Raw genomic sequence first — 22,291 nt, 5'->3', positions numbered from 1 at the left:
GCAAGGGGAGAGTAAGAAGCAAGTTGGAGGCTGGAGCTTCGCTGTGTTTCCGCACAGACCCTGTGCCCAATCCGCCCCAGTGCACGGTCTCTGTGTAGAGCCGAGTCCCCTCCATGTGTGCTGAGGGGGGCTAGGACTCGGAGCCAGGCTCATTTCATTTCATCTTTTCTTCTGCAGATTGATTGAGACTGGAGGTAGAGGCAGGAGCTAATTGTATCCTGATCCTTGCCTTGAGGGGTTTCATTGCCCTGGAGCCACCATTCTCTGTGTCGGCTCCGTCTACCTCAGCCAAGCGATTGCATTTGTCTCTGGTGTAGCGAGCAGAGCAGATCGCTGGAAGAAATCAGGAGCAAGAGCCACAAAAAAGGGGGCGCAATCCGGGCAGAGGGGACACACTGGCGCGCTCCATGTTCCAGGTAAGCGCTGACGGTCCCAGCCCCTATTCTGCGCTATGGAGGGGATGGCTGGGGACTTTAGGGCGCAACTTGCTTTTACGCATGTGCCAGGTTCCTGGAGAATCCTTTCTCCCCTGCCTTTCATCATCACCACTTCCTAGATGCACTCACTGGGAGATAAGGAGGCAGCGCTGGGCGCCAGTGCTAACGCTGTGCATGTGCTGGGTGCGCAGCCATAGAGGAGCCCACTGCTGGCACTGACTATGGGGGTCGCCCTAGCTGGGTGCTAATGGGGTCCCTGGCAGCGCAGCCTGCACGCCGTGCACTGGCCATAGTGACCCACCCTACATCACCGGGCACATCGCTGCTCTCTGCTCACCTAAAGCTTGGGCTCTCTCTCTGGGTGAAAGACGCCATTGTGGCGCTGCAGATTTGCCCCGGGGGCATGGAAGGAGATTTCCTCTTCTGCAGGCAGGCTGATGGCTGTTGTGGCCGTGCAGCACTTGCCGGGTGATGCGATGATGCGCAGCCGTCCTCCTGGAAGGGGTTAACCACACTCATTATTACCTTTCACGCCAGAAGAGACTGGAGCCCAGGGTTGTGATGAAAGACGGTGTAGTTACCGCCGGGGGACGCTAGAGGGCGGTGGCTACTTGTCTGCTGGGAGATGGATGATAGCTTTGCCCTGGCTGCCTGGCATCTGGGTGCAAGTTGTGGAAGCCCAGGGGTTAATGAAGGGGAAGAATAATATTAGTGAGTTGTACTGTAAATAATGAGTATTGTGGAAACATGGAGAATGTGACAGTGACAATACCTGATTACTGATGGAATCTGTCACTGGTGCACATCCACTTATTGTCTGCAGCCCTCTGTTCCCAGTAACTGTCCATCATCATCAGTGAGGACGTAGAGGACTGTTAGTGCTTGTATGTTCTGGTGATGCATTATGTGCACCCTCACCCCGGTGTATTATGTGCACCCTCACCCCGGTGTATTATGTGCACCCTCACCGTGGAGTATTATGTGCACCCTCACCGTGGAGTATTATGTGCACCCTCACCCCGGTGTATTATGTGCCCCCTCACCCCGGTGTATTATGTGCCCCCTCACCCTGGTGTATTATGTGCACCCTCACCCCGGTGTATTATGTGCACCCTCACCGTGGAGTATTATGTGCACCCTCACCCCGGTGTATTATGTGCCCCCTCACCCCGGTGTATTATGTGCCCCCTCACCCTGGTGTATTATGTGCACCCTCACCCTGGTGTATTATGTGCACCCTCACCCTGGTGTATTATGTGCCCCCTCACCCCGGTGTATTATGTGCACCCTCACCCTGGTGTATTATGTGCCCCCTCACCCTGGTGTATTATGTGCACCCTCACCCTGGTGTATTATGTGCCCCCTCACCCCGGTGTATTATGTGCACCCTCACCCTGGTGCATTATGTGCACCCTCACCCTGGTGCATTATGTGCACCCTCACCCCGGTGTATTATGTGCACCCTCACCCTGGTGTATTATGTGCCCCCTCACCCCGGTGTATTATGTGCCCCCTCACCCTGGTGTATTATGTGCACCCTCACCCCGGTGTATTATGTGCACCCTCACCGTGGAGTATTATGTGCACCCTCACCCCGGTGTATTATGTGCCCCCTCACCCCGGTGTATTATGTGCCCCCTCACCCTGGTGTATTATGTGCACCCTCACCCTGGTGTATTATGTGCACCCTTACCCCGGTGTATTATGTGCACCCTCACCCTGGTGTATTATGTGCCCCCTCACCCCGGTGTATTATGTGCACCCTCACCCTGGTGTATTATGTGCCCCCTCACCCTGGTGTATTATGTGCACCCTCACCCTGGTGTATTATGTGCCCCCTCACCCCGGTGTATTATGTGCACCCTCACCCTGGTGCATTATGTGCACCCTCACCCTGGTGCATTATGTGCACCCTCACCCCGGTGTATTATGTGCACCCTCACCCCGGTGTATTATGTGCACCCTCACCGTGGTGTATTATGTGCACCCTCACCCTGGTGTATTATGTCCCCCCTCACCCTGGTGTATTATGTGCACCCTCACCGTGGTGTATTATGTGCACCCTCACCCTGGTGTATTATGTGCACCCTCACCGTGGTGTATTATGTGCACCCTCACCCCGGTGTATTATGTGCACCCTCACCGTGGAGTATTATGTGCACCCTCACCCTGGTGTATTATGTGCACCCTCACCGTGGTGTATTATGTGCACCCTCACCGTGGTGTATTATGTGCACCCTCACCCTGGTGTATTATGTGCACCCTCACCGTGGTGTATTATGTGCACCCTCACCCCGGTGTATTATGTGCACCCTCACCCTGGTGCATTATGTGCACCCTCACCCTGGTGCATTATGTGCACCCTCACCCTGGTGTATTATGTGCACCCTCACCCTGGTGTATTATGTGCACCCTCACCCTGGTGTATTATGTGCACCCTCACCCTGGTGTATTATGTGCACCCTCACCCTGGTGCATTATGTGCACCCTCACCCTGGTGTATTATGTGCACCCTCACCCTGGTGCATTATGTGCACCCTCACCCTGGTATATTATGTGCACCCTCACCATGGTGTATTATGTGCACGCTTACCCTGGTGTGTTATGTGCACGCTTACCCTGGTGTATTATGTGCACTCTTACCCTGGTGTATTATGTGCACCCTCGCCATGGTGTATAATGTGCACCCTCACCCTGGTGCATTATGTGCACCCTCACCCTGGTATATTATGTGCACCCTCACCATGGTGTATTATGTGCACGCTTACCCTGGTGTGTTATGTGCACGCTTACCCTAATGTATTATGTGCACGCTTACTCTGCTGTGTTATGTGCAAGCTTACCCTGGTGTATTATGTGCATGCTTACCCTGGTGTATTATGTTCACCCTCACCCTAGTGTATTATGTGCACCCTCACTATGGTGTATTATGTGCACGCTTACCCTGGTATATTATGTGCACGCTTACCCTGGTGTATTATGTGCACCCTCACTATGGTGTATTATGTGCATGCTTACCCTGGTGTATTATGTGCACCCTCACTATGGTGTATTATGTGCACGCTTACCCTGCTGTGTTATGTGCACGCTTACCCTGGTGTATTATGTGCACCCTCACCATGGTGTATTATGTGCACGCTTACCCTGGTATATTATGTACATGCTTACCCTGGTGTATTATGTGCATCCTCACCCTGGTGTAATATGTGCAGCCTCACTATGGTGTATTATGTGCACGCTTACCCTGGTGTATTATGTGCACCCTCACCCTGGTGTATTATGTGCACCCTCACTATGGTGTATTATGTGCACGCTTACCCTGGTGTATTATGTGCACCCTCACCATGGTGTATTATGTGCACCCTCACCGTGGTGTATTATGTGTGCGCTTACCCTGGTGTATTATGTGCACCCTCACCATGGTGTATTATGTGCACCCTCACTATGGTGTATTATGTGCACCCTCACCCTGGTGTATTATGTGCACGCTTACCCTGGTATATTATGTGCACGCTTACCCTGGTGTATTATGTGCACCCTCACCCTGGTATATTATGTGCACGCTTACCCTGGTGTATTATGTGCACCCTCACCATGGTGTATTATGTGCACGACAACCCTGGTATATTATGTGCACGCTTACCCTGGTGTATTATGTGCACCCTCACCCTGGTATATTATGTGCACGCTTACCCTGGTATATTATGTGCACGCTTACCCTGGTGTTTTATGTGCACCCTCACCATGGTGTATTATATGCACCGTCATTATGGTGTATTATGTGCACGCTTACCCTGGTGTATTATGTGTGCGCTTACCCTGGTGTATTATGTGCACCCTCATCATGGTGTATTATGTGCACCCTCACTATGGTGTATTATGTGCACGCTTACCCTGGTGTATTATGTGTGCGCTTACCCTGGTATATTATGTGCACGCTTACCCTGGTGTATTATGTGCACCCTCACCATGGTGTATTATGTGCACCCTCACTATGGTGTATTATGTGCACGCTTACCCTGGTGTATTATGTGTGCGCTTACCCTGGTATATTATGTGCGCGCTTACCCTGGTGTATTATGTGCACCCTCATCATGGTGTATTATGTGCACCCTCACTATGGTGTATTATGTGCACGCTTACCCTGGTGTATTATGTGTGCGCTTACCCTGGTATATTATGTGCACGCTTACCCTGGTGTATTATGTGCACCCTCACCGTGGTGTATTATGTGCACCCTCACTATGGTGTATTATGTGCACGCTTACCCTGGTGTATTATGTGTGCGCTTACCCTGGTATATTATGTGCACGCTTACCCTGGTGTATTATGTGCACCCTCACCATGGTGTATTATGTGTGCGCTTACCCTGGTGTATTATGTGTACGCCTATGTTATATTATGTGTAGGGTCACTAACAGACCAGAAATTCCAAGTCAAGTCCCTAAAAAGTGGGTCACTTTTTTGCCCTGATTGAAAAAAAAAAATTTAAGCTGAAGAAACTTAAACAATTATTTTGACTCCAATTTTCATAATTTTACAGCTTACATTGAACACTGCTGAAGTCTTATCAGAATTAGTGTCAGGAGACATGGATCAATTATAATCATAAAGATTTATTATGGTTTTCCGAAGGTGTCTGTAAATAATATTGTCTGTCTGTGATTTTTTGATAAGCTGTCCTGAAAAAATAAAAAGTCAAGTTGTCACCCCTGCAGGCAGGTATTCATTTGCTATTGGGGACTTACCCTATCTACTCAGCACTGTAAATTAAAGCTATAAAAGAAAGGAACCCTGCTACAAATTCTAAACAAAAACAGGCAATAATGGCAGCTGCCAGGCTGAATGATGTGTTTTAAACACTATATTTGTCTTGAGTATCAGTCAGATATTCGTTTTTTTGTTTGTTTTTTTTTCATATGGGAAAAAACTGCCTGTTTTCCATCAGTGTGTTTCTCATCCATTTTTGGGCCGCGTGTCCACCTCTACCAGAAGCACACTGGTCATGCTTCTCATCCATTTTTGGTCCGTGTGTCCACCTCTACCAGAAGCACACTGGTCATGCTTCTCATCCATTTTTGGTCCGTGTGTCCACCTCTACCAGAAGCACACTGGTCATGCTTCTCATCCATTTTTGGTCCGTGTGTCCACCTCTACCAGAAGCACACTGGTCATGCTTCTCATCCATTTTTGGTCCGCATGTCCACCTCTACCAGAAGCACACTGGTCATGCTTCTCATCCATTTTTGGTCCGTGTGTCCACCTCTACCAGAAGCACACTGGTCATGCTTCTCATCCATTTTTGGTCCGTGTCCACCTCTACCAGAAGCACACTGGTCATGCCTCTCATCCATTTTTGGTCTGCGTGTCCACCTCTACCAGAAGCACACTGGTCATGCTTCTCATCCATTTTTGGTCCGTGTGTCCACCTCTACCAGAAGCACACTGGTCATGCTTCTCATCCATTTTTGGTCCGCGTGTCCACCTCTACCAGAAGCACACTGGTCATACTTCTCATCCATTTTTGGTCCGTGTGTCTACCTCTACCAGAAGCACACTGGTCATGCTTCTCATCCATTTTTGGTCCGTGTGTCCAGCTCTACCAGCAGTGTTGCTTCCAGTCCAGCTTCTCCTCTCCATTTAACAGTAAAATTCCAACAGCACTTGGATGACACATGGATGGCGTTTTTCAAAGACCCGTACCCGTAGTTTTGAATGGGAATTGGTTTTTTTTTGGCGGGGGGGAGACACAGAGAGCTGTACATGCACCTACTGTCATGATCTCCATGGCCAGAGAACTAGCATAAGCCTCTATAGGAACAAGCTCTTGGAAGATGTAACTATACTGACCATGAACTAAACCTACCGCATCATCTAGAAGTAGCCAGGTAGCATGTCCTACTTTTTATCCCTATATGCCCAGCGCCGGCCGGAGAACTAAATAATGCTAGCAGAGGGAAATATAAGACCTGACTCACCTCTAGAGAAATGCCCAAAAAAAGGAGACAGAGGCCCCCCACATATATTGGCGGTGATTTTAGAAGAAATAACAAACGCAGCAGGAAAATAGTTTTAGCAAATTTGAGGTCAGCTTTCTAGATAGCAGAAGACAGAAAGCATACTTTCATGGTCAGTAGAAAACCCTAACAAAACACATCCAGAAATTACTTTAGGACTCTGGCATTAACTCATAATACCAGAGTGGCAATTCCTGATCAACAAGAGCTTTCCAGACACAGTAACGAAACTGCAGCTGTGAACTGGAACCAAAATACAAAAACAAAACATGGACGAATGTCCAACTTATCTAGTAGATGTCTGGGAGCAGGAACAAGCACAGAGAGGCTTCTGATAACATTGTTGACCGGCAAGCATCTAACAGAGAAGCCAGGTTATATAGCGACACCCAGATCTAATCAGAACAGGTGAACAGGGAAGATGATGTCACGTTCAATTCCACCAGTAGCCACCGGGGGAGCCCAGAATCCAAATTCACAACAGTACCCCCCCCTCAAGGAGGGGGCACCGAACCCTCACCAGAACCACCAGGGCGATCAGGATGGGCCCTATGAAAGGCACGAACCAGATCAGAGGCATGAACATCAGATGCAGTGACTCAAGAATTATCCTCCTGGCCATATCCCTTCCACTTGACCAGATACTGGAGTCTCCGTCTGGAAACACGGGAGTCTAGGATTTTTTCCACAACGTACTCCAACTCACCCTCAACCAACACCGGAGCAGGAGGCTCAACGGAAGGCACAACCGGTGCCTCATACCTGCGCAATAACGACCGATGAAAAACGTTATGAATAGAAAAGGATGCAGGGAGGTCCAAACGGAAGGAAACAGGGTTAAGAATCTCCAATATTTTATACGGACCGATGAACCGAGGCTTAAACTTAGGAGATGAGACCCTCATAGGGACAAAACGAGAAGACAACCACACCAAATCTCCAACACAAAGCCGAGGACCAACACGACGGTGACGGTTGGCAAAAAGCTGAGTCTTCTCCTGGGACAACTTTAAATTGTCCATCACCTGCCCCCAGATATGATGCAATCTCTCCACCACCGCATCCACTCCAGGACAATCCGAGGATTCCATCTGACCGGAGGAAAATCGAGGATGGAACCCCGAATTACAGAAAAACGGGGAAACCAAGGTGGCAGAGCTGGCCCGATTATTGAGGGCGAACTCCGCCAATGGCAAAAAAGCAACCCAATCATCCTGGTCAGCAGACACAAAACACCTCAGATATGTCTCCAGGGTCTGATTAGTCCGCTCGGTCTGGCCATTAGTCTGAGGGTGAAAAGCAGACGAAAAAGACAAATCTATGCCCATCCTAGCACAAAATGCCCGCCAAAATCTAGACACAAATTGGGTTCCTCTGTCAGAAACGATATTCTCAGGAATACCATGCAAACGAACAACATTTTGAAAAAACAGGGGCACCAACTCGGAAGAAGAAGGCAATTTGGGCAGGGGAACCAAATGAACCATCTTAGAAAAACGGTCACACACCACCCAGATGACAGACATCTTCTGAGAAACAGGCAGATCTGAAATAAAATCCATCGAGATGTGTGTCCAAGGCCTCTTAGGAATAGGCAAGGGCAACAATAATCCACTAGCCCGAGAACAACAAGGCTTGGCCCGAGCACAAACGTCACAAGACTGCACAAAGCCTCGCACATCTCGTGACAGGGAAGGCCACCAGAAGGATCTTGCCACCAAATCCCTGGTACCAAAAATTCCAGGATGACCTGCCAACGCAGAAGAATGCACCTCAGAGATGACTTTACTGGTCCAATCATCAGGAACAAACAGCCTATCAGGCGGACAACGATCCGGTCTATCCGCCTGAAACTCCTGCAAGGCCCGCCGCAGGTCTGGAGAAACGGCTGACAAGATAACTCCCTCCTTAAGAATACCTGTGGGGTCAGAGTTGCCAGGTGAATCAGGCTCAAAACTCCTAGAAAGGGCATCCGCCTTAACATTCTTAGAACCTGGTAGGTACGATACCACAAAATTAAACCGAGAAAAAAATAATGACCAGCGCGCCTGTCTAGGATTCAGGCGCCTGGCGGTCTCAAGATAAATCAAATTTTTGTGGTCAGTCAATACCACCACCTGATGTCTGGCCCCCTCGAGCCAATGGCGCCACTCCTCAAACGCCCACTTCATGGCCAAAAGCTCCCGATTCCCAACATCATAATTCCGCTCAGCGGGCGAAAATTTACGGGAAAAGAAGGCACAAGGCCTCATCACGGCGCAGTCAGAACTTTTCTGCGACAACACTGCCCCAGCTCCGATCTCAGAAGCGTCGACCTCAACCTGAAAAGAAAGAGTCACATCAGGCTGACGCAACACAGGGGCAGAAGAAAAACAGCGCTTAAGCTCCTGAAAGGCCTCCACAGCATCAGGGGACCAATTAGCAACATCAGCACCCTGTCTAGTCAAATCGGTCAATGGCTTAACGACATCCGAAAAACCAGAAATAAATCGACGATAAAAGTTGGCAAAGCCCAAAAATTTCTGAAGACTTTTAAGAGAAGAGGGCTGCGTCCAATCACAAATAGCTTGAACCTTGACAGGATCCATCTCAATGGAAGAGGGAGAAAAAATATATCCCAAAAAGGAAATTCTCTGAACCCCAAAAACGCACTTAGAACCCTTGACACACAGAGAATTAGACCGCAAAACCTGAAAAACCCTCTTAACTTGCCGGACATGAGAGTCCCAGTCATCCGAAAAAATCAGAATATCATCCAGATACACTATCATAAATTTATCCAAAAAATCGCGGAAAATATCATGCATAAAGGACTGGAAGACTGAAGGGGCATTAGAAAGACCAAAAGGCATCACCAAATACTCAAAGTGGCCCTCGGGCGTATTAAATGCGGTTTTCCACTCATCCCCCTGCCTGATCCGCACCAAATTATACGCCCCACGGAGATCAATCTTAGAGAACCACTTGGCCCCCTTTATGCGAGCAAACAAATCAGTCAGCAACGGCAATGGGTATTGATATTTAACCGTGATTTTATTCAAAAGCCGATAATCAATACATGGTCTCAAAGAGCCGTCTTTTTTTGACACAAAGAAAAAACCGGCTCCTAAGGGAGATGACGATGGACGAATATGTCCCTTTTCCAAGGACTCCTTTATATATTCTCGCATAGCAGTATGTTCAGGCACAGACAGATTAAATAAACGACCCTTTGGGTATTTACTACCCGGAATTAAATCTATAGCACAATCGCACTCACGGTGCGGAGGTAGTGAACCCAGCTTGGGTTCTTCAAAGACGTCACGATAATCAGACAGGAACTCAGGAATTTCAGAGGGAATAGATGATGAAATGGAAACCAAAGGTACGTCCCCATGAGTCCCCTTACATCCCCAGCTCAACACAGACATAGCTCTCCAGTCAAGGACTGGGTTGTGAGACTGCAGCCATGGCAATCCCAGCACCAAATCATCATGTAGATTATACAGCACCAGAAAACGAATAGTCTCCTGGTGATCCGGATTAATACACATAGTCACTTGTGTCCAGTATTGTGGTTTATTATTAGCCAATGGGGTGGAGTCAATCCCCTTCAGAGGAATAAGAGTTTCCAAAGGCTCTAAATCATACCCACAACGATTGGCAAAGGACCAATCCATAAGACTCAAAGCGGCGCCAGAGTCGATATAGGCGTCAGTAGTAATAGATGACAAAGAGCAAATCAGGGTCACAGACAAAATAAATTTAGACTGTAAAGTGCCAATGGAAACGGATTTATCAAGCTTTTTAGTACGCTTAGAGCATGCTGATATAACATGAGTAGAATCCCCACAATAGAAACACAACCCATTTTTCCGTCTAAAATTCTGCCGCTCGCTTCTGGACAGAATTCTATCACACTGCATGCTTTCTGGCGTCTTCTCAGTGGACACCGCCAGATGGTGCACTGGTTTGCGCTCCCGCAGACGCCTATCGATCTGAATGGCCATTGTCATGGACTCATTCAGACCCGCAGGCACAGGGAACCCCACCATAACATCCTTAATGGCATCAGAGAGACCCTCTCTGAAAGTAGCCGCCAAGGCACACTCATTCCACTGAGTAAGCACAGACCATTTACGGAATCTTTGGCAGTAAATTTCAGCTTCATCTTGCCCCTGCGATAGGGACATCAAAGTTTTTTCTGCCTGAAGTTCCAAATGAGGTTCCTCATACAGCAAGCCCAAGGCCAAAAAAAACGCATCCACATTGCGCAACGCAGGATCCCCTGGTGCCAATGCAAAAGCCCAGTCTTGAGGGTCGCCCCGGAGCAAGGAAATCACAATCCCAACCTGCTGTGCAGGGTCTCCAGCAGAACGAGATTTCAGGGACAAAAATAGCTTACAATTATTTCTAAAATTCTGAAAGCTAGATCTATTCCCTGAGAAGAATTCCGGCAAAGGAATTCTCGGCTCAGATACCGGAGCATGAATAATAAAATCTTGCAAATTTTGTACTTTCGTGGTGAGATTATTCAAACCTGCAGTTACACTCTGAAGATCCATTATTAACAGGTGAACACAAAGCCATTCAAAGATTATAAGGAGAGAAAAAAAAAAGAAAGACTGCAGCATAGACAGACTGGCAAGTGATCCAATTAAGAGCACAGAGAAAAAAAAAAAAAAAAAAAAAAAAAACTCTCAGCAGACTTCTTATTTCTCTCCTTTCTCAGCCAAGGATTTTAACCCTTTAGTGGGCCGGTCAAACTGTCATGATCTCCATGGCCAGAGAACTAGCATAAGCCTCTATAGGAACAAGCTCTTGGAAGATGTAACTATACTGACCATGAACTAAACCTACCGCATCATCTAGAAGTAGCCAGGTAGCATGTCCTACTTTTTATCCCTATATGCCCAGCGCCGGCCGGAGAACTAAATAATGCTAGCAGAGGGAAATATAAGACCTGACTCACCTCTAGAGAAATGCCCAAAAAAAGGAGACAGAGGCCCCCCACATATATTGGCGGTGATTTTAGAAGAAATAACAAACGCAGCAGGAAAATAGTTTTAGCAAATTTGAGGTCAGCTTTCTAGATAGCAGAAGACAGAAAGCATACTTTCATGGTCAGTAGAAAACCCTAACAAAACACATCCAGAAATTACTTTAGGACTCTGGCATTAACTCATAATACCAGAGTGGCAATTCCTGATCAACAAGAGCTTTCCAGACACAGTAACGAAACTGCAGCTGTGAACTGGAACCAAAATACAAAAACAAAACATGGACGAATGTCCAACTTATCTAGTAGATGTCTGGGAGCAGGAACAAGCACAGAGAGGCTTCTGATAACATTGTTGACCGGCAAGCATCTAACAGAGAAGCCAGGTTATATAGCGACACCCAGATCTAATCAGAACAGGTGAACAGGGAAGATGATGTCACGTTCAATTCCACCAGTAGCCACCGGGGGAGCCCAGAATCCAAATTCACAACAACCTACTGTAGATTACAATAGGAACTGGTTCTGCTTTGGGAAAAACAAAAATGGATAGAAAACGTACTAGAAAAAATACACCTCTGGTTGAGACCTTAATAAACAGTTTTGAAGAAAGAATAATAAAGAAAATAGCCAAAAGGAGTCCTGAAATGTGCCATATTTATACGGGCATATAATATCCATTCGCTTGGTGCAGAATGTGGGTGTGAACTGAGCCAAACCGAGAGGTGGCATCAGGAAGAAAAAACATGTATAATAAGACATGCCACATTTATCACCCAGGTTGCCTGCACCACTGTGATAAATTTGGCTCCGCTTCTGCCTGTCTCGTCTAGTTTAAGGCTGTCTAAACTTAGGACAGTATTAATAAATCTTCCCCACTGTCTATAAAAAGCATTCACCAACTCACGTTCGGTTTCTTGTTTTACTCTGTCAATTTCATTTGGCTTCTTTGACACTGATACAAATAGACTTTTTCTTGGTACCTTCACACACCCATGATTTTAGTAGTGTTTTCTATGTCTCTGGCATTTTTTGGCTAAAAAAATAATACTGCTTTATTTTTCGCAAATCAACATCCATAGCTTTTTACACTTTTAAGAAAACGTGACAAAGTGTTTTGGGTTTTTTGGTTGCTTTTTTTCCCCATTTCCTTTTTTTATGATGATGTCTTTTTTTCAAAATCGCAACATGCATAGTCTATTTTTTTTAGCTATTTAGCCACGTTTCTGTCAAAAAAAATCTAACTTTTTGAAAACCTTTTGTAAAGAAAATAGATTTGATATTGAGCACTGCTTTTTTGTGTGTTTGTTGCATTTTTCACCTTACTGATCATGGCATTCTAAAATAAATGTGGCAGTCACCATGTATACCACACATGATGTGTAATGTCAAACAAAAAAAAGTGTGAAGATAGCCTAAATGAGAATCTGTCACCAAGTATATGCTATCCAAATGAAGCATAAAGTAGTCACAAAGACCTTAAGGCTATATTTTTACAATTACCGTAGTTTTTGGTGAGTAGTTTAGTGTCAAATTTCCATTAATTCAGCCCAATGTTATACTTAGGGTAAAAATGCTCACTACACCACTAGATTAAAGGGAACCTGTCACCACGTTTTTGGAAGATGGGATAAAAATAGCGTTAAATAGGGGCAGAGGTGGGCATTACATTAGTGTGTTTGTTATGCGTTTATTACCCACCTAAGTTGCCGAAATAACTTTGCAAAGTCTCCGTTTTCGCCTGTCAATCAGGCTGGTCAGGTCGCATGGGCGTTGTCTTCCCCCAGATTTGGCGTAGTTTTCCGTTGGTGGCGTAGTGGTGTGCGCATGCCCAAAGTCCGGAATCCTCTTCCAGGGGATTTAAAATAGCGCGGTGTTCGTTATTGCATTGGTGATCGGTGGGCGCGGCCATCTTCCTTTGGCCGCGCGTGCGCAGAAGCGGCGCTCTGCTGGCCGCGGCTTCAGGAAAATGGCCGCCGCGATATCCATCTGCGCACGCGCGGCATCCCGCGGCCATTTTCCTGAAGCCGCGGCCAGCAGAGCGCCGCTTCTGCGCACGCGCGGCCAAAGGAAGATGGCCGCGCCCACCGATCACCAATGCAATAACGAACACCGCGCTATTTTAAATCCCCTGGAAGAGGATTCCGGACTTTGGGCATGCGCACACCACTACGCCACCAACGGAAAACTACGCCAAATCTGGGGGAAGACACCACGCCCATGTGACCTGACCAGCCTGATTGACAGGCGAAAACGGAGACTTTGCAAAGTTATTTCGGCAACTTAGGTGGGTAATAAACGCATAACACACACACTAATGTAACGCCCACCTCTGCCCCTATTTAACGCTATTTTTATCCCATCTTCCAAAAACGTGGTGACAGGTTCCCTTTAATACCTCAAGAAGTATATTTTCCAAAAATGGGGTCACTTGTGGGGCTTTCTCTGTTTTAGCATGTCAGGGTCTCTTCAAATATGACATGGCATCATCCATCTGTTACAGTCTGTGCTCCTGAATTCAGTTGGCTCTCCTTTCCTTCCGAGCCCTGCTGTGCACCCAATTAGTAGTGCGCCCCTGATGTGCCTTAAAAGTGGAAACCCCCCACAAGTGACGACATTTTGGAAATGACCCATCAAGGAATTTATCTAGACTTATGGTAAGTACTTTGAACTTCCAGGTGCTTCACAGAAGTTTATAACGTAGAACTGTGAACATGAAAAAATACATTTTCCTCATAAAAATGTTGGTTTTCCCAAAAAATTTTAATTTTCCCAAGGGTAACAGGAGGAAGATGGACCATAAAATTTGTTGGGCAATTTCTCCTCAGAACACTGGTACCCACATGTGGTCGAAAACTAATTTTGAGGCACAGTGCAAAGCTCAAAAGGGAAGAAGCGCCATATTGGAGTTCAGATTTAGCTGGAATGGTTTGAGTGTACCATGTCAAAACGGCCGACCCTATTGGGTGTCAGAACAGCAGAAACCACCCATAAGTGACCCATTTTACAAACTATACCTCTCAGTGAATTCATTTAGGGGTGCATTGAGCATGTTGACGCCACATGTGCCTTACAGAAATTTATACCATTGGGCAATGAAGAAAGATTAATTAAATTTTTAAGGCTAAAATTATGTTTGGCTCCAAATTTTTGATGTAAAGTAGACATGTGGTAACTGTTATTTAAGAACTATTTTGTGTGCTATAACTATCTAGTTTAAGGGCTTAAAAATTAAAAGTTTGAAAATTGCAAAATTTTCACCAAACTTGCAATATTTTCAAAACTAACCACAAAAAAAAAATCAATCTAAATTTACCACTTACATGAAGTACAATATGTCACGAAAAACTGCCTCAGAATCACTGAATACATTTAAGTGTTCCAGAGTTATTACCACATGAAGTGACACTGGTCAGAATTGAAAAAGTTGGTCTGGTCAGGAAGGTGAAAACATGCTTTTGCAAGAAAAGGTTAACCCCTTAGTGACAAAGTCAATTTTGACCTTAATGACCAAGCCAAATTTTACAATTCTGACCAGTGTCTCTTTATGTGTTTATATCTCTGGAACGCTTCAACGTATCCCGTTGATGCTGAGATTATTTTTTCATGACATACGGTACTTTATGATAGTGATACAATTTCTTCGATACGACTTTACAATACAATTTACAATACAATTTTCAAACTTTTATTTTTTTCCCTTAAATCATAGGGCTTTATCTCACAAATTAGTTAATAAATAAAATTTCCCACATGTTTACGTTACATCAGCAGAATTTTGGAAACATTTTGTTGTTGTTAAGAAGTGTTAAAAGTTGACCAGCGATTTCTCATTTTTCCATCATTTACCAAACCATTTTTTGAAGGACCACATTACATTTTAAGTGACTTTGAGAGGTCAATATGACATAAAATATCCAAAAGTGACACCATTCTAAAATCTGCACCTCTCAAGGTGTTCAAAACCACATTCAAGAAGTTTATTAACCTTTCAGTTGCTTCACGATAACTGAAGCAATATGGAAGGAAAAAAATGAACATTTAACTTTTTTCACAAAAAAATTACTTTAGACTCAAGCCTTTTTATTTTCACAAGGGTAACAAAAGAAAATGGACCACAAAATTTGTTGTGCAATTTCTCCTGAGTAGGCAGATACCCCATATTTGGGGGAAACGTACTGTTTGGGTGTACAGCAGGGCTCAGAAGGAAAGGAGCACCATTTGCCTTTTTGAACGCAAAATTGGCTCGAATGGAGAGCAGACTCCATGTCGCGTTTGGAGAGCCCCAGATGTGCATAAACAGTGGAAACACCCCACAAGTGACCCCATTTTGGAAACCACACCCCTCAAGGATTTTATCCACAGGTACTTTTTTAACTTTTGAAACCCTCCCAAATCTAATTCGATCCCTACCACAACTCTAACCCTAACACAACCCTAGTCACGACCTTAACCTTAACAGAACCCTAAGGCCATGTTCACACTTTGCGGCGTCCCTCTGCGGGGTTCTCCCGCAGCGGAATTGATAAATCTGCAGGGCAAAACCGCTGCGGTTATCCCTGCAGATTTATCGCGGTTTGTTTTGCGATTTCCGCTGCGGGATTACTCCTATACTATTGATGCTGCATATGCAGCAATATGCAGCATCAATAGTAATGTTAAAAATAATAAAAATTGGTTATACTCACCCTCCGATGTCCGGATATCCTCGGCGCTGCACCCGGCGGTCCGGTTCCAAAGATGCTGTGCCGAGAAGGACCTTCGTGACGTCACGGTCATGTGACCGCGGCGTCATCACGGTCATGTGACCGCGACGTCACCGCAGGTCCTGTTCGCACAGCAACTCTGACCGGCCGGCCGCGTGCAGCGCTGAGAGGTGAGTATAACATGATTTTTTATTTTTATTCTTTTTTTTACCCCAAATATGGTTCCCAGGGCCTGGAGGAGAGTCTCCTCTCCTCCACCCCGGGTACCACCCGCACATTAGCCGCTTACTTCCCGCAACGTGGGCACAGCCCCATGCGGGAAGTAAGCGGTTCAATGTATTCCTATGGGTGCAGAATCGCAGCGATTCTGCACAAAGAAGTGACATGCTGCGGGTTTTAAACTGCTGCGTTTCTGCACGGTTTTTCCCGCAGCATGTGCACAGCGGTTTGCGGTTTCCATAGGGTTTACATGTAAATGGAAACGCTATGGAAACTGCTGCGGACCCGCAGCATCAAAATCGCCGCGGTTCCGCGGTAAAAACCGCAAAGTGTGAACATGGCCTAACTCTAACCCCAACCTTAACTGAAAAAAAGTAAAAAATATATATTTTATAATTTTTATCTAACTAAGGGGTGATAAAAGTGAGGTTTGATTTACTATTTTTTTTTATTTTGATCACTGTGATAAGGTCTATCACAGTTATCAAACGGAAACGGATAGGAAAGATTCCCTATTGTTGCCGGCTACTGGCTGGCAGATCTTGGCTGGTGCACTGCACATGCGCCCAACATTTTTTTCCAAGAAGATGACATGGAGGGCTGGGGTACAGAGCAGGAGGGTCTGGTGGAAGTACCGGGGGGCTTTGGGGACCCCATTTCTCTCTTCGCTGATATACTAGATCATATCAGAGGAGAGAGCACTGAATTGTAAATAGACTTTTTTTGTGATCACTGTTATTCGCTAAGTAATGGTGATCACGTGACAGGGGACCGTAAAAACTGGCCCTGATCATGCTCTTTAGGGTACCTCTGGCAGCTGAGATTTTCCAACACTGGGGGGCACTATACCCTTATTTCTCAGCACTGTTAAAAAGCGGAGCTGAGGAATAAGTACTCTTAACTGCCGCCGTTAATAAGTGTATCGTGATTGTTAAGGAGTTACAGTATTTTTCATAAAAGCCACTACTGCAGAGTGAGCTAAGCACTCAACACAGGTGTTAGTGAGAGCAGGGCTAGCAATAGCGGCAGGCAGGCTAGGCATCTGCCTAGGGCCCCCACTAACCCAGGCTCAGTGGCATGTGCCGTTAATCTCATCACACCATGCAGTCATTATGGGGCCCGTGAGTCATAGGGGCCCGATGCCAGCACCCCCCCCCCCGCATTGCATATTCAACTGATACAGTTGAAAGCAGTGATGGAGGAGAGAGTGTCACTTGACACTCCCTCTCCCATTATCTCCCTCTGACACTGATGCAGCGGACGCGATGACGCACCACATTGTGCTGGACAGTGGAGAAGAAGCGCTGCAGTGGGGAACAAGGAGAGTTGAATATTGTAGCTGTTTATTTTTTAAATCAGTGTGTACATGGTGGCCATAATACTGGAGAACTATAGGGGCTGCATTACATGCCTAAGGTGCATCTGCATTATACGCAATGGGGCTGCATTAAACTATTAGCGGGGCTGTAATATACTCTGTGGTGCTGCAGTATACTCTGTGGGGCGCATTATACTCTATGGGGCTGCATTATACTCTATGGGGCTGCTTTATACTCCTATGGGGTTGTATTATACTCCATTGGGATTGAATTTTACTCTTACGTGGGCTGCATTATACTCCCAAGGGGGCTTTATTATATTCCTGTGGGGGCTTCATTATACTCCTGTGGTTGCTGCATTATACTCCTGCAGGGGTTGAATTATACTCCTGCGGGAGCTGCATTATACTCCTGTGGGAGCTGCATTGTGCTATATGGAGGACTATGGTGTGCATTTTACTGTATGGAGCACTATGGGAAGTGTATTATTCTACAGGGTGGGCCATTTATATGGATACACCTAAATAAAATGGGAATGGTTGGTGATATCAACTTCCTGTTTGTGGCACATTAGTATATGGTAGGGGGCAAACTTTTCAAGATGGGTGGTGACCATGGCGGCCATTTTGAAGTTGGCCACTTTGGATCCAACTTTATTTTTTTCAATGGGAAGAGGGTCATGTGACACATCAAGCTTATTGAGAATTTCACAAGAAAATCAATGGTATGCTTAGTTTTAATGTAACTTTATTCTTTCATGAGTTATTTACAAGTTCATGACCACTTATAAAATGTATTCAAAGTGCTGCCTATTGTGTTGGATTGTCAATGCAACCCTCTTCTCCCACTCTTGACACACTGATAGCAACACCGCAGAAGAAATGCTAGCACAGGCATCCAGTATCCATGGTTTCAGATGCTGCACATATTGTGTCTTCACAGCATAGACAATTGCCTTTAGATGACCCCAAAGATAAAAGTCTAAGGGGCTCAGATCAGGAGACCTTGATGGCCATTCAACTGGCCAATGACAAACATTCCACTTTCCAGGGAACTGTTCATGTAGGAATGCCCGGACCTGACACCCATAATATGGTGCTTCACCATCTTGGGTGTCTTTTGATACATCGCACTCTGCCATGAACGAGAGGGGCGACCGCATCAATAGCTCATGCGAGAGTGGCATTGTAGAAAGCAGTAGCACTGTCTGTGTCGTGGAGTGAGGGTATGGATGCCAGTGGTAGAATAGAGTCAGAGAGCGGTTAGGTGTCTAGGTGTGCGAGGTTTCTGCAGGGGTGTGAATGGTGCTGGACATGGGTGACAGGTGAGGACAGTGATGAGAAAGTGAGTAGATGGTGGTTGGACAGAGTGAGAGGGGAGGTGGTGAAGTTAGATAGAGAGCAGAGACAGGTGAAGACCAGGTCTAATGTATGTCTGTCTGTGTGACTGAGGAGGACCACTGAGCAAGTCCAAAAGATGAAGTAAGGGACAGGAGTTTGGAGGCTGTTGACTGAAGGGTTTCAGTAGGGATGTTGAAGTCACCCATGATGATAGTGTGGATGTCAGTGGAAAGAAAGTGAAGAAGCCAGGTAGAGAATTGGTCAATAAAGGCAGTGGTCAGGCCCGGAGGTCGGTATATGACGGCCACTTGAAGGTTGGAGGGAGAGTATATGCGGACAGAGTGGACTTCAAAAGAGGGGAGGATAAGGGAGGGAAGAGGTGGGATTGGGTGAAAGGTGCAGTTAGAAGAAAGGAGAAAACCCACTCCTCCACCGTGTCTGTTGCTGGGGCGAGGAGTGTGGGTGAAATGGAGGTCGCCGTAACACAGCGCAGCAGGGGAGGCAGTGTCAGAGGGTGTCAGCCATGTTTCTGTGAGGCTGAAAAAGGCAAGATTCCGAGAGAGAAAGAGGTCATGAATCACATGAAGCTTATTGCAGATGGAGCGGGCATTCCAGGGGGGTGGGCGTCAGGGGCACGGGTTTTATGTTGGAGAGATTGCAGTAGTTTGTATTAGATAGGAAGTGGTAGGATGGGAATTAATGGGAAGTATTAGCTGTGGGGGTCCAGGATTGGGAGACATGTCGCCAGCAGTGAGGAGAAGCAGAGAGAGGGAGAGCAGGTGGGAGAAAGAGAGTGGCCGGCTTGTTTTATGTTTTATTAGGAGAGATCTGAGGTTGAGGAGTAGGTCGGCAGAAGAGTTCAGGTGGGTAGGTAAGAGGGAAGGGGAGATGATTATTTGTTTAGAAAGTGCTGGGGTTTGGGGATAGCGAAGGAGAGTGAGGATTAGTGGATCAAACACTGTAAGGGCATATGTAAACATGGTGAAGGAGTAAGATGGGTTAAAAGAAAAGCTAAGTCCAAGTAATAAGAAGTGCTTACTCTGCAGACAAACCCAAAAGAGACAGTGTGGGGTCCTGACTCCTGCCGTGACTAACTGCCGTTGAAATAACTGCAGCCTCTGTATACATAGATGCAGGTGTACTTTGCTGCAGGGGGACGTGTGCCAGACCCCACACGCATGCACCCCTTAGAATGCTTCTAAATTTATAGGACTGAGTAGAGGATCAGGTGAAAGGGATTGTGGGAGCCGGTTTGCGATAAATTAGCAGTTGGCTAGCACACCAGGGGTGGATAGATGATCAAAGACGCTGGGCCTGGGTGATCGCGTTAATCCTTTTTACATGGATTACAGCATGGGGTAGAAGGACGGACAGGTATGGTATATTGTTTTTTTATTTTACTTTTATTACAGGAGATTGAGGGCTTTGGTGGAATTAGGCATTGCAGTAAGTATGGTTTAATCGAGATTAATAAAGAAGTCTGTCATTTTTTCAATTAAAGGATTTTGGCTGTGTCTTTATTTAACATATAACTATAGGATTAGTACTGGCGAGGTGTCTTATAGACACCTCTCCATTACTAAGCTTGGGGCTTGATTTTACCTGTCAATACAAAGGTGATATCAACCCCACAAATATTAACCCCACTTGCCACCACTACAGGGCAAGTGGGAAGAGCCAGGCAAAGCACCAGAAAGGGCGCATCTAATAGATGTGCCTTTTCTGGGCAGCTGCGGGCTGCTGTTTTTAGGCTGGGTAGGCTGGGGGGGACTATATCAATGGCCCCTTACCAGCCTGAGGATACCAGCCCCCATCTGTGAGCTTTAGCAAGGCTGGTTGTCAAAAATGGGGTAAACCCCATGCCGTTTTTTTAAATAATTTATTCACGTCCAATAGATTGTATGGGTGAAATTTCTCTTGCGGAGACACACATCTCCGCAAGAGAAACAGACATGTTATGGTCTGGAGAGATGCACTGCATGTCCATCTCCACGGGTAAGACGCAGGCGTCTCTGGACGCATAGTGGGCATGGAATTTCTTGAAATCCCATCCACTATGCTGCAACAGCTGGAAGCTGTGAGTTGAACGCTGCACAAGTACTCAGCATCCAACCCGCAGTGTTTACGGATTGCACATACCCTAATGTACAGAAGGATTGGGTCTGCTAGAGAAGGAGCAGCTGTAATACTGTGCTCTGGCTCAATGTCCAATATGCAGTCACAGTTGCATTTCTGGACACTCAGGTTCTTATTTTATTGATCACAATTCCATAGAACTTTTTTATCTGAAGAATATGTTCTTCCCTTTGGGTTTTATAAAATGTACTGATTAGTGATGAGCGAGTGTACTCGTTGCTCGGGTTTTCCGGAGCACGCTCAGGTGATCTCCGAGTAGTTGTTAGTGTTCGGAGATTACGTTTTCATCGCCTCAGCTGAATGATTTACAGCTACTACCCAGCCTGAGTACATGTGGGGGTTGCCTGGTTGCTAGGGAATCCTCACATGTACTCAGGCTGGCTAGTAGCTGTAAATCATTCAGCTGCGGCGATTAAAACGTAATCTCCGAACACTAACAAATACTTGGAGATCACCAGAGCGTGCTCCGGAAAACCCGAGCAACGAGTATACTCGCTCATCACTAGTACTGATATTTTAAGTGCTTGCTTTCATCCAGATAAGATAATAATGTTTTGCCTAAAACTCTTTTCCTGGTTTCCTAATTCGGTGTATATATAGTACATAGTGCAAGATTCTACCGTGAGTGTAACCTAGTGAGGAGAGAAAAAAATTCTCTTTCAACTCTGTGCACATTGAGTCTTTTTACTGGGTTTTTGGAGCAGAAAATGCAAATTGTTGATCCTTTTTTTTGGGGGGGAGGATTTTGAGAATTTCTGCTCCAAAATCCTCTAAAAAAAACTCTGTGTGCACATAACCTTTGAGAGTCCTCTTCAAGGTTTTTATGAAAGCAATGCATCATTAATTTATATATGGCTGGGTTCAGATGACAAGTATTACCGACTTAACTGGCTCTGTGTGCAGCTACTTATGCTCGTCTGCATTGGGGACGGGAGGCTGAGCTGCCGTCCATTGCATACAATAATCTGGTCTGTAAAAAGAACCACAGTAGTGGATGCTGCATTTTTTTTGCTTTTTTTCATTTTCAATTTTCATTTTTTTCAATTTTCATGGAAAATTGTCCGTGTGCTTTATCTTTTAGAATTTACTCTCATCTGAACGAGCCAAAAAGGTGAACTGCTGTACAAGACACAGATAAT

At 45.9% G+C, this 22,291-nt stretch overlaps 1 protein-coding gene across 1 annotated transcript in view; it reads left to right on the top strand.

The window, feature by feature from the left end:
- The first annotated feature begins 308 nt into the window (after nucleotides 1-308).
- Nucleotides 309-22,291, top strand: part of KCTD1 (potassium channel tetramerization domain containing 1) — a 155,500-nt gene continuing 133,517 nt past the window's right edge. Inside the window, exon 1 of the mRNA XM_077270389.1 lies at nucleotides 309-416. Within this exon, the coding sequence (XP_077126504.1) occupies nucleotides 408-416 (9 nt within the window). The 5' untranslated portion in view covers nucleotides 309-407. The remainder of the gene's footprint in view (nucleotides 417-22,291) is intronic.

The sequence above is a fragment of the Ranitomeya variabilis genome, chromosome 6 (genome assembly GCF_051348905.1).
Source record: "Ranitomeya variabilis isolate aRanVar5 chromosome 6, aRanVar5.hap1, whole genome shotgun sequence".
In the NCBI taxonomy this organism is placed as follows: Eukaryota; Metazoa; Chordata; class Amphibia; order Anura; family Dendrobatidae; genus Ranitomeya; species Ranitomeya variabilis.
Note: the sequence above shows the minus strand (reverse complement) of the source record. Positions and strands in the feature narration are given on the sequence as shown.